A 16,330-nucleotide genomic window follows, 5' to 3' on the forward strand; every position below is an offset into this window, starting at 1 on the left:
GACCTCGCTGTTCGGTCCTTTCCCCTCAATCAACTAACCAACAGTAAACTGTCATTATCGCTTTTAAGTGTGAGAAATAGGTGATTGTTCGTTGCATAGATTTTCAATGTTGCATATATACCCAAAGATAAAGTGTTGTTGAGGCGGCAGTGGTGAAATTGAATTCGAAACAGTAAGGCTAGTGTGTATCGAAATCGTCGAACGCCACGACGACTTGATTGGGCGACAGTTGGGCTCTGCGGTAGCCACGGGGCAGACTGCTGCCTTACTAACCTCCAGTCTGCTCCCAAAACTGAGTTTGAAAAGATTTACATCGTTTTTTATTTGTAATAGTTAGAGGACGTGGTGGCAGTTTCGCTTTTGTCCACAGGGAGCGTTCTACAGAAACAGATACGACCAATTACGGGTAAACTGAGTGAATCGTGAGATGTGCGTCCCGCGCTGCCCCCTGCTGACCTGCTGGCTCGCATCATCCCGACTAGGCGCGCAGCCGTAATCCTTCAGCAGCCACACTCGGCTGTAACCGAGCCAGTCGTCGCGACTCGTCTCTGGTAGTCACGACCTCCTCTGTTGTTAGCTAGTCCGCCACCTACCGCGGCCGAAGACGTCAGAGTATTTTAATACCACGGTTACCCCGCTAGCAGAAATATGAACCGTATAAACACGGTGCAGTGAAACTTCATTAACTGGGGCGATACCCACCGGAATTATTCGAAGTCTGAATTATAGAAATGTTTTCTAAAATAGTCATCTGAAACTATAAGAGTATAGAACACAGTATACCTAGTAGTTCCAGAAAAACTACATCAACGATAATGTTACGTGAAATACTGTGCAACATACTTCATTAAAACAATTAATGTAATGGTATCACAGTGAACAATAGAGTTATACAAATCAAAGTTACAAAACATATTCAAAGGTTAGACAAAAACAAGTTAGCTATACATACTACTCAGAAATCAAATTCTGTATTGTACGGGAAATCTGTATGCTGCATTTGCTGAAGAATTGTACGTACTTCACTATTTATTTGCTATAATCTTCCGGATGTGCACTCATATGATCCGTACAAGTTAAGGAGGCGCTACCACCTCGTATTCTTGCCATGGCAATAATTTCATCGGCTTTAAAAAAGTGTACAAAGGATCATCTGTGGCCATCCATTTTGTCCAGTTGCCCTTTTTCGTTTTCCATTTAGTTCGTCTTCTTTTTCGCACAAAGTCCAAAGTTTTGTTGCAATGTTTCACATTGACTTTGCAATGCCAAACTGTGTGACAAAACTCTGGATAGAAGCACTGACTTCGATTTAATCAAGACTCTTATTTTACCTTTTAAACTTAACGATTTTTATCACTCATCTTGTTTAATGTGTTCTACCGTACGACAATTCGATACATCTTTACGCGATCGAGGAAATGTAATTTAACATAACTGCGTTACGGGTAACGTATGTAATGGGTGATGCGGATGGGAAAGAAGAGTACGCGTTCATCACTTTACGATAAATAAGTTCGATGCGAATGATGTCCGGCACAGTAAGGCGGCGTTTCACTGTACGACAAAAAAAAAAAAAAAAAGGTCGGCATTATCGCGAATTCGAAATTAGTGAAGTCCGAATTAGTGAGGGTTTTCAGATGAATTCTTCATTCTGCGTGGCGCCATTTCTTACACCCACTCCCCCAAAACACCTATCTACTCCCAGACCCTCCCCCCCCCCCATCTCTCTCTCTCTCTCTCTCTCTCTCTCTCTCTCTCTCTCTCGTGTCTGGGGAGGTGGGTGGGGTTCTTTTTTCTCGCAAAGTGAACAGTTGGCGCGATTCCCTCCTATGCTCACCACTGGCTGGCATCGACGGAAACCTCAATGCAGACAAAACGCTGCGCGTAAAATCCCCGTGCTGTTGCAGTCTGCTGGTCATAGAGATTCGGAGCGCAAACAGCTACCTCGTGCAGCTGGTTAGCGCCTGTTGCGACAGTATCGTGTTGTTTGTGGATGCGTGATCCACCGTTCCGTGATACGTGCTCTTCTACTTCTTTTACGCGCCTTCTGTTCTAGAGAAGAAAAGCGACTTGTTCAGCTGCTCGAGACAGCAAACGCCCGTTCAGTGACACTTATCTGGTGACATCAGCGTATTGTCGAGTACTTGCTCGGTTGAAGGTCCATCCTCACAAAGGACGTCTTTGGCCAACTAGAATCCGGATGACACCGGAACTGATGGAGGGCGGCGGGCGTTACTGGTAGACCCGATAAAGCCTCCAGACGCTTATCATGCTGGTGATTTTATTGACTAGATGTCAAAGTTGAGGTAATATTTACACGACGATAGAATAGGTTTTTCAGCAACCAAATCGCTGTTGATCCGCTTGAGATGTTAGACATCAGAATATTACTAATACAAAGCTCTCGAGTTTCCAGCGCAATCAGTCTGTCGAAACGGCATGACGGTACAGTGAGTGTGATTCCCGTCATCTTCTGGAAAAGATCTCTGCATGCAGAGCACCGCGGTGCACCCACCTGCCTCTTTCTCCTCCTTCCTCCACCCCCCCCCCCCTGCTACCATGAGTATTTGTGTCGATCTTCTTTAATTTTTGTCTGTCAGACCGATGTGTTTTACGTTTTTAGCCTTCTCACTTTTACTATTACGAATCTACCCGCTATAAATCTTCCTTTACACTGCAGCTGCCTTTGCCCGTAACCATGTTGTCGGCTGGACGGACGCGGGGACGGGCCTTCTGTTGCCACAGGTCAGGCCAGGCCAGCCAGACCGCTCGCTTGCTCCCTGCCCTACGTGCCTTTTACACCCCCTTGAATTATTTCTCAGCCCTCACATCAGTATTGCTTTCAGTGCCTCGATTTCACTACTCCTGCGTACTCTGATGATTGATTCAAATTTCTAGCAGACGTCACCAACTTCAGATGAACGACCTCTCGACCTAGAGAGTAGTGACATCGTTGTTTAGTCCCTTAACCCCTCACCAACCAACCTTCTGACGGTGTTACAATAGTAGCAACTTTTGTGCTCTTTCTCACGAAATTTATGAAAACATTTTAAGTGCTTTTGGATTATTGCTACGAAAGTAATTGGAGCGATCATGTTTTCTTGACAATCGTAATTAAGTCTTGGAGATCCTCACAAGTGGATGTTGAGCAGAAAAACAGGAAGCGGCGCGTAGGTTTTTTTTGTGATGTTATTTCCCGTTTTCAGTTTGGAGGCTAGGAGCGGCTCCAAAGACGGGAAGAGTGTGTGTCATGGGAGCGAATCACCTCCCTTCCCCCAGAAAAGTTTTGCTAAAAGAATTCGTTATCTTTGCCATTTTCCAATTTTTTCAGCTAACTTTGTGAGAATGAACTAGTATGGACACCATATACCACAGAAATGGCGAGAAATTCTAGAAAGTCACAAGCTACGTGTATCACAAGGTACTTCTCATTCTTGTCTGAGGGACTTCCCATGACCAACAACAAATCTCAAATCTGAGACAGTTCGTGAGGCACAGGTAGAACCACCAAACCACGGGAAATAAGGCAAGAAAGAACGAGAAATATCTCTCCTTTAAGAAAAAATGAAACATTTTCCAGATTGTAGGCATAGAGAACCAGCTTTCGTCTGTTTACACGTGGGTCTAGTTGCACCGTTACGAGAAACACTAGCAATGGAAAGCGTACTTCGATTTTAAACCGTAAAATTATGGTGTTGGGAGTGCTGTGAGAGTGTGCTCCTATTTTCCTTCCGAAATAAACTGTGTGCTAAATGTTCTTCTCAAATGCTGCATTTCTGATAATTGTGAATTCTTGGAACTTACGCTAAACGAAACTATGGTTTGCCATTAGTGAGCGGGAGACGTCGTGGGTGTTATTTGTCCATCTGGTACGAGTCTTTCTAGCTGACGCCACTCCAATAACTTGCGGGTCGATGAAGATGAGATGAAATTGTTAGGAGAACGTAAATACCCTATTTCCGAGCCAAGAAACAACCCCACACGGCCGGGAATCGAAGGCTCGACCAGCGATGTACAGGCAGTAAAGTAAGCACTAGACCACGAGCTGCCGACGGAAGTTACACTAAAGTGCAGTAATCAGAGTCAATGTAAAGAAATGATTAGCAACTTTTATACATATTATTATTTCTTTCCTTTCTCAGACGTTATGTCTGGTAAAAAATTGAAAGTGACGCGGACCTTCATCAAGCGTGACTTCCTTTTAACTGTACGGTATATGTTATATTGCATTTAGGAACTTTCGGGTAATTGAACATGTATCAATAATTACAGATTTCTGTAGTTGTATATATACGTTTGGATGTAGCTGTATTGCATTGATGTACTGGTGGATAGCGTGTGGTATGACTCCTGTAGTTCATAGTATAATTGGTATAATGTCAACTTTATCTTGATGCCACATGTCCTTGACTTCCTCAGCCAGTTGGATGTATTTTTCAATTTTTCCTCCTGTTTTCTTCTGTATATTTGTTGTGTTGGGTATGGATATTTCGATCAGTTATGTTAATTTCTTTTTATTGGTGAGTATGATGTCAGGCTTGTCATGTGGTGTTGTTTTATCTGTTATAATGGTTCTGTTCCAGTATAATTTGTATTCATCATTTTCCAGTACATTTTTCGGTGCATACTTGTATGTGGGAACGTGTTGTTTTATTAGTTTATGTTGTATGGCAAGTTGTTGATGTATTATTTTTGCTACATTGTCATGTCTTCTGGGGTATTCTGTATTTGCTAATATTGTACATTCGCTTGTGATGTGATCTACTGTTTCTATTTGTTGTTTGCAAAGTCTGCATTTATCTGTTGTGGTATTGGGATCTTTAATAATATGCTTGCTGTAATATCTGGTGTTTATTGTTTGATCCTGTATTGCAATCATGAATCCTTCCGTCTCACTGTATATATTGCCTTTTCTTAACCATGTGTTGGATGCGTCTTGATCGATGTGTGGCTGTGTTAGATGATATGGGTGCCTGCCATGTAGTGTTTACTTTTTCCAATTTACTTTCTTTGTATCTGTTGATGTTATGTGATCTAACGGAATGGAGAAGTGGTTATGAAACTGCAATGGTGTAGCCGATGTATTTACATGAGTGATTGCTTTGTGTATTTTGCTTATTATTATTGTTATTATTTTTTTCTACTACTACTAATATTACTACTACTAGACATATGACATGATAAAGGTCGTTTAACGAAGTAATTCCCTCCTGCCCCGCGTCCGAGACTCGAATTCTGCTGGTATTGGTATTGTTAGTTCGGTGATGTTCAAACGAGAATTCTATCAGGCATGATCCTATGTATTTCGGGTCTCGTTTGCCAGTTGTGCGTAAAGAGTAAATTGATTTGCTACATTTTTGCAACTGAATGCTGAACATTAACTTCTGAACGTAGATATCGCCTAACATGGTGTCTGGGAAACTGACTCCTGCTCAAGTTTTCTAGCCAAGCAACAAGAAACTGTCTTGAGTTGGCTGTATTTCCCGCAAGGTGTAATTCTGGCCGGATGTATCCGACAGCGTGAGAGGGAAAGCGAGTGCCAGAACTTTGCTTCGCTCCCTCGACACTGACGAACAATGGCTCCGAACAAAGGGTCGCTCTTCATGCAGAGTGCCTTGAAAAATATATGCCGGACACCCCAGCGCACTCTGCTGCGTACACACCTCTGGGGAATCAGTGCTTCGTGGGGTTACTCACAGAATGTGGTGCACCAGGCTAAACAGCCTACGCTTTTACAACGTGAAATTAGTTTTATGTAACATAAACTGAAACGTGCAATACTCATAGTGGACGTTAATACATCGCAATTGTTTACTGATTCCCGAGACACACACATTTGATGCAATGACGCACCAAGACTAAAGCGTGAACATCAGTTAATTCCCTCAGTGTGTCCTAAATTATAACCGGCCGTTGTGGCCGAGCGGTTCTAGGCGCTTCGGTCAGGAACCGCGCTACCACTACGGTCGCAGGTTCGAATCCTGCCTCGGGCATGGATGTGTGTGATGTCCTTAGGTTAGTTAGGTTTAAGTAGTTCCAGATCTAGGGAACTGATGACCTCAGATGTTAAGTGCCATAGTGCTTAGAGCCATTTGCACCTAAATTATATGCTGGATGTACTGTAATCGATGTCTTTCCCCGCAGTTTCTACACTTTATGGCTCCCTCTCGTAACATGAAAGTTATTCCGTGATGCCTTGACGGATGTTGCATCGTCCTCTTCCAGCTTTTTGTCAGTGTTTCCCTTGTCGATACTGCGTAGAACCTCTGCCAACCTTATTCTATCGCTCAAAGTAATTCACGACGTCATTCTGTGCCGCCATATCTCTAACGCTTCCATTCCCTACCGGTTTTCTCACAGTCCGTGATTCACTACCATACATTGCTGTGAAATTCCCTACAGCACGGGTTTGTGCGGATATTTCTCCGAAAGTCTAATGGTATGTCTCCAGACTCATATATTCTACATACCAGCTTCAGCATTCACTTAATTATCACTTGGGCCAGTGATTTTATATTTGCTGAATATGTCCTTCCTACGACTATTTATCTTTCTATCCCTTCATTTTTCCTGCAACCGTTTCGCCTTGGCAACCTGCACTTACTATTTATTTCATTCTCAAGTTTTGAATATAGTTGCATTCGCATTTCTGCCCGAACATTTCAGTGTTTCCTTATTTCGTCGATCAGTTGATGTATTTCTGCATTTGCCGAAGGTTTTGTTCAGCCACCTTGCGTGTAACTATATTTGTCGATCCATTTTCTGTGATTACCTTTCGTAGAGATTACCTTTCGTAGAGATTTCCATTCCTCTTCAACTGAACTGCCTACTCTGGTAATGATTATCGCAATATCTACAGTCTTCGAGAATTTCAAAAGCATCTCATCATTTCTCAGTAATTCAGTAGACCACTTGTTTCCATCTTGATTCTTCCGAAAGATTCAGTTCAGCTTGTGTATAATCGTCATCATTACTGAATTGTGAATCGAGTCTGTTTCTGGGTGCGCCTTGCAGTCCAGTAACTGATTTCGGACTGACCTTGATGTAATCCAGCTGCAATTTCCTCATCTCCAGATCTTTTCCATATATAAATCCTTCTCTCCTGATATCTGAACAATATATTCGCTGTTACTAAACGAAATCTATTGCAGAACTCAATTAGCCTTTCTCGTCTCTGGTCCCTACAACCAAGCCGATATTCTTCCGTAACTTTCTTATATTCCTTCTCCTACTACCGCACTCAAATCCCCATGATTATTAATAATCATCTTTATGTGTACATCTTCTGCTCGTGGATGTATACCTATGATTGTGATGTATACGTAAACTACGGTTTTTGGCGTTCGTTTGCTGTCAGTTCTGATGAGAACATTCCCGCCTTGGAACTGCTCACAGTAACTTACTATCTGCCCCATTTTGCTGTTCATAATGACTCCTATGAATACACAATTTCCTGCTGCTGCTGTTATCCTTCATTCTTCGAAATATTAACCCTTATCTTCTTTCCACTTCAGTTACACCTACTGTAAATAGACTGAGTCTTTTTACATCACTTCTAGCTTTCCTACCACATTAAGCTTCTGACATTCGAACGCTCCGATTTGTAGAATGCTACGCTTTAGTTGGCTGTTCACTCTTTTTCTTGTGGTTACCTGCATCTTGTTGTACAGTATGACTCTCAATAAAGCACAAGGACAAAAATATGATTGTTGTGGAATGAGTTGCTGTGATCCTGGAGTCAAGTAGTCTATGCACTGGTTAGAATTGCGAGTTAATAAAGTACGCAGAAATACGAAAAACAAAATTCCCATCTAATCAAAGAAATACCAAAACTACATCCATTTCGTAATCGCAATACACGAAATATTTACCAGCTCAAAAAACCTCAGAGTTCAACATGAAAATTTACAAATTATCACACTGTGTACAAATAATAGTAACTCATACTCTATCCTGAATTTCATAATACAATTGGAAATAGTTTGCCCTATTCTGGAGCACATTCAGACTTCTCGAAACATAATGTCCCTTCGGAAGTTTATGATATCGGCAGTTCACCGCCCAGAATCACACACTTCTACAATCGAATATCACTTGTTGCCACAGGCAGGTTCGTCTCCTTCCAGAACTCGCATAAAAGTGCCCAGAATTGTCCCCTTGAGCTCTTCAGTCCAAGAGTCCCGAGTCTCCACTTAACTCCCGCAGTGTTCCATTACTGCCTGCTTTTCCATTGGCTGAAGGCCGTCCCCACCAAAAATACATCGCTCTTACGTTCTACAGACATCATTTGAGTCAGTTTGACCACTTCTCAAACTAAACTAATATATTAAAGCAATATTTAAAGAAAGAAATGTCGTAAACATTTGGTTACACTCACAGGGGACCCCCTGAATGTGAGGTGGCAAAAGGCCAATGATGTTTACAGCATTCGACGCTGCACATATTGTCTACCATAGTATTGGCTGCTAATGTAACAGAGGGGGGGGGGGGGGGGCAAGACTGGAGGTATCCAGTGTTGAACGCAGCATGAGGCTGTGGAGTGTAGCTGCACTGCTCGGTCGACTCGCGACAGTGCTGCAGTGGTAGTGGTGTTGGTACAAAGCAGAGCAATGGCAATGATAAACAAAGCAAACATTGAATTATATCTACAACAGTAGTTGCCGCAGTTGACATTTCTTCAGAAAGGTACCCAAGGAATTTCGCAGAGTGAGAAAGAAGGGACAGCGTTTCTGCAAGGTGAATCACTAGAATGTATGGTGTCTTATATGCTTGATTGTCGGGACAATTTACATGGGAAATATGACAATACTTGCTTAACATGTGAAAGTGATATTGAAATAGGTGTCGAGCTATGTAGTTCATCATCTTTGTTAGTCAGGTAGCCACAAATTCTGTCTCCAATGAAACGTAGTAAAAAGACACTTGCCCAAGGAGCGGTGACTAAAGAGAATGATCATATGGAAGATCATCTGCAGCATAGTGAAATAACAATTATGATCAGATTTGGAATAAGTCCGCGGCAATATGACCGTGTAGTGCATGTGAAAAATTACGGATATTGAAGGGAGGACAGGCGTGTTGGTACGAAAAACTACTGTTTGTGCGTTTCAAGAATTCTCAAAACAATATACAGAATGTGCATGATAGGGCCCTACTACGTTATGCATATCAAATTGCACGCGACATGGATTAGTGATTCCAAGGAAAGCAATGGATAGTTGCATAACTTCAAACAATGCTGCAGAAGTAAGATAACGAAATTTCAAACAAAGCTTCAACTTGACGATGCGCAGTAAATTGCGGAATCGGCCCGAAAAAAAAAATTCCCATCGTTGAGCAAGGAATTTGTTTTCGTCTCCAACGACTCGAGATTTGAAGAGAGATATGAATGAAAACCTGGAAATTAGAAGTACCAAGAGAGTTATATCAATTTCATCTAACATCAGTGCCTGAACAGATTCGAATACAATTTTTCCGACTGCTAACATGGATGATAAATTTGCTGGAAAGTTATTTATTGTGCTGCGAAAAGTTGGAGATGCTCTGCCCCCTAAGATCGTTTCTCGTTTACTTGATTTTACAAGGTCGTTTGGGAATATTTACGTCACAGCAAGCAAGACTGGAAAAATAGGCATAAGAGAAAAATTACTACGGTATGAGCACTCCTTTTGGACAATAGCTGGTCAAAAAACTTGCTCTCGCTCGATTCGTGATCTGCGTATGAAGATCACACTCCTTTACAGCAAATTATCTCTCATGAAAAGTGTGTGACATTGCAATCATAGCACCTGGAAGAATTGGAATAATTGTGTTTCTGGATATTTTCTTCCGTGCCTATAAAACATATTATTCCACTATTTGCAGCTACGTCTTGAAGGACAGCCAGTTTCAGGATAAGCTCCACAACAGACTGTTTCGAGTTCGGTTGCACGCCATCACATTCCGTGAGTTCCTATCACCCTGTTACACAAATACGATTCTATATGCACTGTTTGAGTGGACGTCTAGCTGAAAGTCCTGCACAATTCCCAACTCTCGAGGAGTTCGCCCTCCCTCTTGATGGTGCGAGAATCTTTGTGGTCACTGTGGCGCGCCATTTTTCACGGTGCAAGTGAATGGTTTGTTTCGAACTTTTTTCGGATGTCGACGATGTGAAGTGTAATACTTACATCCCATAGGAGATCCCTTCGTGCACCTACCGGACCCTCATTTTCTGTCGTCCTCCTGACGCTCGTGGTGAGTTATTAGCAGTTAATATTTTTCCTTCAAATTGTTAACACAACATTTCCAAATGAACATTACTGAACTTGCGACCTCACACTCGCGAGCGTAAGCTGTGAGGCGACGAGGCGACGGGTTGACGGCAGCGGCTGTGACGTGTTGCAGGTCGTCTGGCTGCAGCGGGCAGCAGGTGGCCAAGTCCGCGCCGTGCACGCCGCACGGCGACCGCGACAGGGAGCGGCTGGCGCCAGCCGCGTCCACAGCAGCCGCTGCCTGCGACCGCGACCTGCCCTCGCCGCGCACGCCCACCCACGGACACTCCTTCACCCGCCATGACAGGTGCGTGCTCTGCTGCTGCGTCACCGGCGGCGTTCGACAAGTGATGCGAAACACGGTTTTCTGAATTCCAGTCCACCGTACTATTCCCCACTCTTTGGCTACAGAAACATATTTTTCAGCTTAATCTCCGTCCAGTTAGTGTGACGGCATTACGCACCCTTACTGGGCAGGTCTGCATGCCCGCACGGTACCACTTTACTGGTCGACGTCGGGGCCGACTTCTTGCTGCATCAATAACCTCCCCGTCGTCCACGCACTGTTTCATGCGGAGTGCATCCTTCATTGAGCTAAACAGACGGAAATCGAAAGATGCGAGGTCCGGCCTGTAGGGTGGATGAGGAAGAACAGTCCGTTGAAGTTCTGTGAGCGCCTCTCGGGTGAGCAGACATGTGTGAGACATCCTGTTGTCATGGAGAAGTTCGTTTGCGTTTTCGTGGCGACGAACACACTGAAGTCGTTTCTTCAGTTTCCTGAGGGTAGCACAATACACTTCAGAGTTGATCGCTGCACGCTGTGAGAGGACACCAAACAGGATAACCCCTCTAGAATCCCAGAGACCGTCGCCATGGCTTTACCAGCTGAGCGTACAGCTTCGACCTTTTCCTTCGGAGGAGAGGTGATGTGACACCACTTCCTGGATTGCCGATTTCTTTCCAGTTCGAAGTTACGAACCAAACTTTCACAGCCTGTGCCTATGTTCAACAAATTGTCACGATCAGCCTCGTAACGCGCAAGAAATTCCGCACAGAGGGTCCTTCGTTGCTCATCGTGGTCTTATGCTAGGCGGCGAGAACCCCAGCGGGGGCACACCTTTGAGTTCCCCAGCTGCTGGAGGAGTGTCTCAGCACTACCCCAGAGAAGTCCAGTTGTGCAGCGAGCTGTTTGAGTGATCCGCCGATCACCTCGAGTGAGAGTACCCGCGCGTTCCAACACTGCGAGAGCCACGGCCGTGTGCGGTCGGCCGACATGCGGGAGATCTGGCAGGCTTGCGCGCCCTTGTTAAGATGATACAGACGCCTCGCCCGAAGACTCACCGTGCCTTTGTCCACTGCCAGGTCTCCGTAAACACTCTGCAAGCGCCTACGAATATTTGCCATGTTCTGGTCTTGCACCAGAAGACTCGTGACAGCTCTCTGCTTGGAATGCACCTCCGTCGCAGACGTCATTTTCGAGGCTACGTATAGTGACACCGCATACCGGAACTTCATGAAAGTACAGGAGCTGAAGCGCGAATATTCCACGAAATCCCACAACATATTCCGCATTTTTTCAACCGAAATCGGCTGACGGAAAAGCGGGTTGCATTACTTATTGAACGCCCCTCATACGTTCTTCGCAAGCCACTGTATGGTGTGCCAGAGATGTCCACCTAGACCTAGATCAAAACAGTATATTGGAGTATTTACTTAGATCTAAAAACTATGTACCCAGATTATCTGTACGTGAATCATCATACGTTACAATCTTCTGTATGACATCTGAAGCTCCAAAAGGATTTCTCGACACTTTTGCCCAATTCCTCGTCATTCTAAAATGCTAACCTTCACTAATGGGAATGTCAAACTTAACAAAACCTCTTGAAGATGTCCTTTGGAGATGGAACGAAACGTTGACGTTCTCGAAGAAATTAATCTGATTACGCCATATTCCACGATGTCCCACAAAAAATTCCGCATTTTTTCAACCGAAATCGGCCGGCTGTTACGGCGTGGTCAGATTAATTTCTTCGAAAACGTCAACGTTTCGTCCCATCTGCAAAGTACATCTTCAAGGGGTTTGTTGCTTCTAAGAATCCCTCTTAACACTGTGCTCGCTTCTGACTGCAGTCAGAGTTAACTCCCGTGAGGCGTCACGTCCTGTTTTCGAAACTCGAGCGTAATTGGTCGCATTCGACTATTTTCTTCCGCTGTTGCTATCGCACCGCACCGGAGTCCAGATCCCCTTCACATTCACAGCCTCCTCCTTCCCCTTAAAACTCTTGCAGTGTTTAACTGTTTCAGTAACCTCTGCGTATAGACCATCATACTATCAGCTCGTGGCTATCACGACCCAATCCCTGTGAAATATAATCTAATAGTCTCCTAACTGCAAAGTGTGTTCTGCAACAGCTGATGGATCCGTCTGTCCCGTGCAATTGCGCAAGCATTTTGAAAACATACGATGTCACCCCTCTGTGTGGAAGCAGACGGGAATAAACTTCCGCTGCAATCGGATAGACATAGAAGCTGTAGCCCTTCCCAGGAAGATGTCCTCCTCAGAGATGAACCGTTGGTTCTCTCCAAGCACTTAGTTCGACCAGGGCGTAATAGCTCGGAATATTTTTAAAAAATGTAATTCTTCATTATTCTTGTTCCGCCGTCGAGGTGCATAGGACTTGATTATTTTGCACAAAGAGCTGTCTTGCCTGTTAGGGTGCAGTCTCCCAATTCCAATCGGGATGGAGATGCTGAACCACCTCCAAACTGTTCATCAAGGAACAGCGTGCCGGAGCTCCGTCCTGCTATAGTCACACATTGACCATTATTCTCTCGTCTTAAAATTGAGGTATTAATCACGTACGCAACATGCCCAAATAAGAATTTCCATTTAAGTACTCATCATGGTGGGAATGAGTATCGTACTGGTTTCCCCGGCCCATCTCATACGAGTAAAATGTCTCTGGTTCCTTTGCAACAGTTACACACACTGAGGATGTTCTCTTCTACCTGAAAATCACGTTCAACCTATGTGAAGTGTGATGCATTGCAAATTCATAAGAAAATAACACTCTTCAGCGAGACACGTCATTCGCAAATTTAGTCAACAAAGCACGACAGTATGCCACTCGTAATCCCGGTAAGCGAACTCTCGTGCGGAGCGATTGAAAAATGAGTTGCTGTACGACCCGTTATCTTTCTTATTTCGTTCTTATGTGAGATCAACGAAGAACATATTTTTCCGAGGTAATACGAGCGCTGGCGGACTTTACTGCGTTGGAGGAAGAGATCTGTCAAAGTCATTGGCCTGCTGCTAGATCGGTTCATTCCGTCAGAGTTTACGAGAGGCTCAGCAATCATAAGCAGACGTGGCGGTAGTACTGTGTTCGACCTATAACTTTGATAGTCCCCTCAGTTCGGCAAGGAAGATTCCGCAAGTTACTTCAGTTATGCCATAGCCACCTGAAGCAGCTCATTGATGATCAGATCCCGTAGAGGTTTCTTTTAGTGATGTCTAAAAGGTGTTCCAAATAGTCGGAGACATTTTCTTTGTCATTAAGACCAGTTGTTTAGCAGGCCAGTGGATGTGCTGTAGAGTTGCTGAGTGTTCCACAAATCAGGAAGGTTCACGTGCAGCCCTGTTGACGCGTCTGTCGTCATCTTTAAAGACGGAAGTGTCCACACCATGCTCATCGGAAAGACGTAGAATAAACGGCAGTACATTTCCACCGATAATGTTGAAATCTTCCCCCATGAACCATGGACCTTGCCGTTGGTGGGGAGGCTTGCGTGCCTCAGCGATACAGATGGCCGTACCGTAGGTGCAACCACAACGGAGGGGTATCTGTTGAGAGGCCAGACAAACATGTGGTTCCTGAAGAGGGGCAGCAGCCTTTTCAGTAGTTGCAGGGGCAACAGTCTGGATGATTGACTGATCTGGCCTTGTAACATTAACCAAAACGGCCTTGCTGTGCTGGTACTGCGAACGGCTGAAAGCAAGGGGAAACTACAGCCGTAATTTTTCCCGAGGACATGCAGCTTTACTGTATGATTAAATGATGATGGCGTCCTCTTGGGTAAAATATTCCGGAGGTAAAATAGTCCCCCATTCGGATCTCCGGGCGGGGACTACTCAAGAGGACGTCGGTATCAGGAGAAAGAAAACTGGCATTCTACGGATCGGAGCGTGGAATGTCAGATCCCTTAATCGGGCAGGTAGGTTAGAAAATTTAAAAAGGGAAATGGATAGGTTAAAGTTAGATATAGTGGGAATTAGTCAAGTTCGGTGGCAGGAGGAACAAGACTTTTGGTCAGGTGATTACAGGGTTATAAATACAAAATCAAATAGGGGTAATGCAGGAGTAGGTTTAATAATGAATAAAAAAATAGGAGTGCGGGTTAGCTACTACAAACAGCATAGTGAACGCATTATTGTGGCCAAGATAGACACAAAGCCCATGCCTACTACAGTAGTACAAGTTTATATGCCAACTAGCTCTGCAGATGATGAAGAAATTGATGAAATATATGACGAGATAAAAGAAATTATTCAGGTAGTGAAGGGAGACGAAAATTTAATAGTCATGGGTGACTGGAATTCGTCAGTAGGAAAAGGGAGAGAAGGAAACATAGTAGGTGAATATGGATTGGGGGGAAGAAATGAAAGAGGAAGCCGCCTTGTAGAATTTTGCACAGAGCATAACTTAATCATAGCTAACACTTGGTTCAAGAATCATAAAAGAAGGTTGTATACCTGGAAGAATCCTGGAGATACTAATAGGTATCAGATAGATTATATAATGGTAAGACAGAGATTTAGGAACCAGGTTTTAAATTGTAAGACATTTCCAGGGGCAGATGTGGATTCTGACCACAATCTATTGGTTATGAACTGCAGATTGAAACTGAAGAAACTGCAAAAAGGTGGGAATTTAAGGAGATGGGACTGGATAAACTGAAAGAACCAGAGGTTGTAGAGAGTTTCAGGGAGAGCATAAGGGAACAATTGACAGGAATGGGGGAAAGAAATACAGTAGAAGAAGAATGGGTAGCTCTGAGGGATGAAGTAGTGAAGGCAGCAGAGGATCAAGTAGGTAAAAAGACGAGGGCTAATAGAAATCCTTGGGCAACAGAAGAAATATTGAATTTAATTGATGAAAGGAGAAAATATAAAAATGCAGTAAATGAGGCAGGCAAAAGGGAATACAAACGTCTCAAAAATGAGATTGACAGGAAGTGCAAAATGGCTAAGCAGGGATGGCTAGAGGACAAATGTAAGGATGTAGAGGCTTGTCTCACTAGGGGTAAGATAGATACTGCCTACAGGAAAATTAAAGAGACCTTTGGAGAGAAGAGAACCACTTGTATGAATATCAAGAGCTCAGATGGCAACCCAATTCTAAGCAAAGAAGGGAAGGCAGAAAGGTGGAAGGAGTATATAGAGGGTTTATACAAGGGCGATGTACTTGAGGAAAATATTATGGAAATGGAAGAGGATGTAGATGAAGATGAAATGGGAGATAAGATACTGCGTGAAGAGTTTGACAGAGCACTGAAAGACCTGAGTCGAAACAAGGCCCCGGGAGTAGACAACATTCCATTAGAACTACTGATGGCCTTGGGAGAGCCAGTCATGACAAAACTCTACCATCTGGTGAGCAAGATGTATGAGACAGGCGAAATACTCACAGACTTCAAGAAGAATATAATAATTCCAATACCAAAGAAAGCAGGTGTTGACATGTGAAAATTACCGAACTATCAGTTTAATAAGTCACAGCTGCAAAATACTAACGCGAATTCTTTACAGACGATTGGAAAAACTGGTAGAAGCCGAACTCGGGGAAGATCAGTTTGGATTCCGTAGAAATGTTGGAACACGTGAGGCAATACTAACCTTACGACTTATCTTAGAAGAAAGATTAAGAAAAGGCAAACCTACATTTCTAGCATTTGTAGACTTAGAGAAAGCTTTTGACAACGTTAACTGGAATACTCTCTTTCAAATTCTGAAGGTGGCAGGGGTAAAATACAGGGAGCGAAAGGCTATTTACAATTTGTACAGAAACCAGATG

At 43.8% G+C, this 16,330-nt stretch overlaps 1 protein-coding gene across 3 annotated transcripts in view; it reads left to right on the plus strand.

The window, feature by feature from the left end:
• The window catches only part of LOC126198840 (GRAM domain-containing protein 2A-like), a 274,175-nt gene that overhangs the window by 126,230 nt on the left and 131,615 nt on the right, over positions 1–16,330 (plus strand). For 2 of the 3 annotated variants that reach the window (XM_049935420.1, XM_049935419.1), the window contains exon 2: positions 10,387–10,560. The exons of the other annotated variant lie outside the window; for it this stretch is intronic. In XM_049935420.1, coding sequence (XP_049791377.1) covers positions 10,387–10,560 — 174 coding nt within the window. The remainder of the gene's footprint in view (positions 1–10,386; positions 10,561–16,330) is intronic. 3 annotated transcript variants of the gene reach the window in all.

Source organism: Schistocerca nitens, chromosome 8 (assembly GCF_023898315.1).
Source record: "Schistocerca nitens isolate TAMUIC-IGC-003100 chromosome 8, iqSchNite1.1, whole genome shotgun sequence".
NCBI lineage: Eukaryota > Metazoa > Arthropoda > Insecta > Orthoptera > Acrididae > Schistocerca > Schistocerca nitens.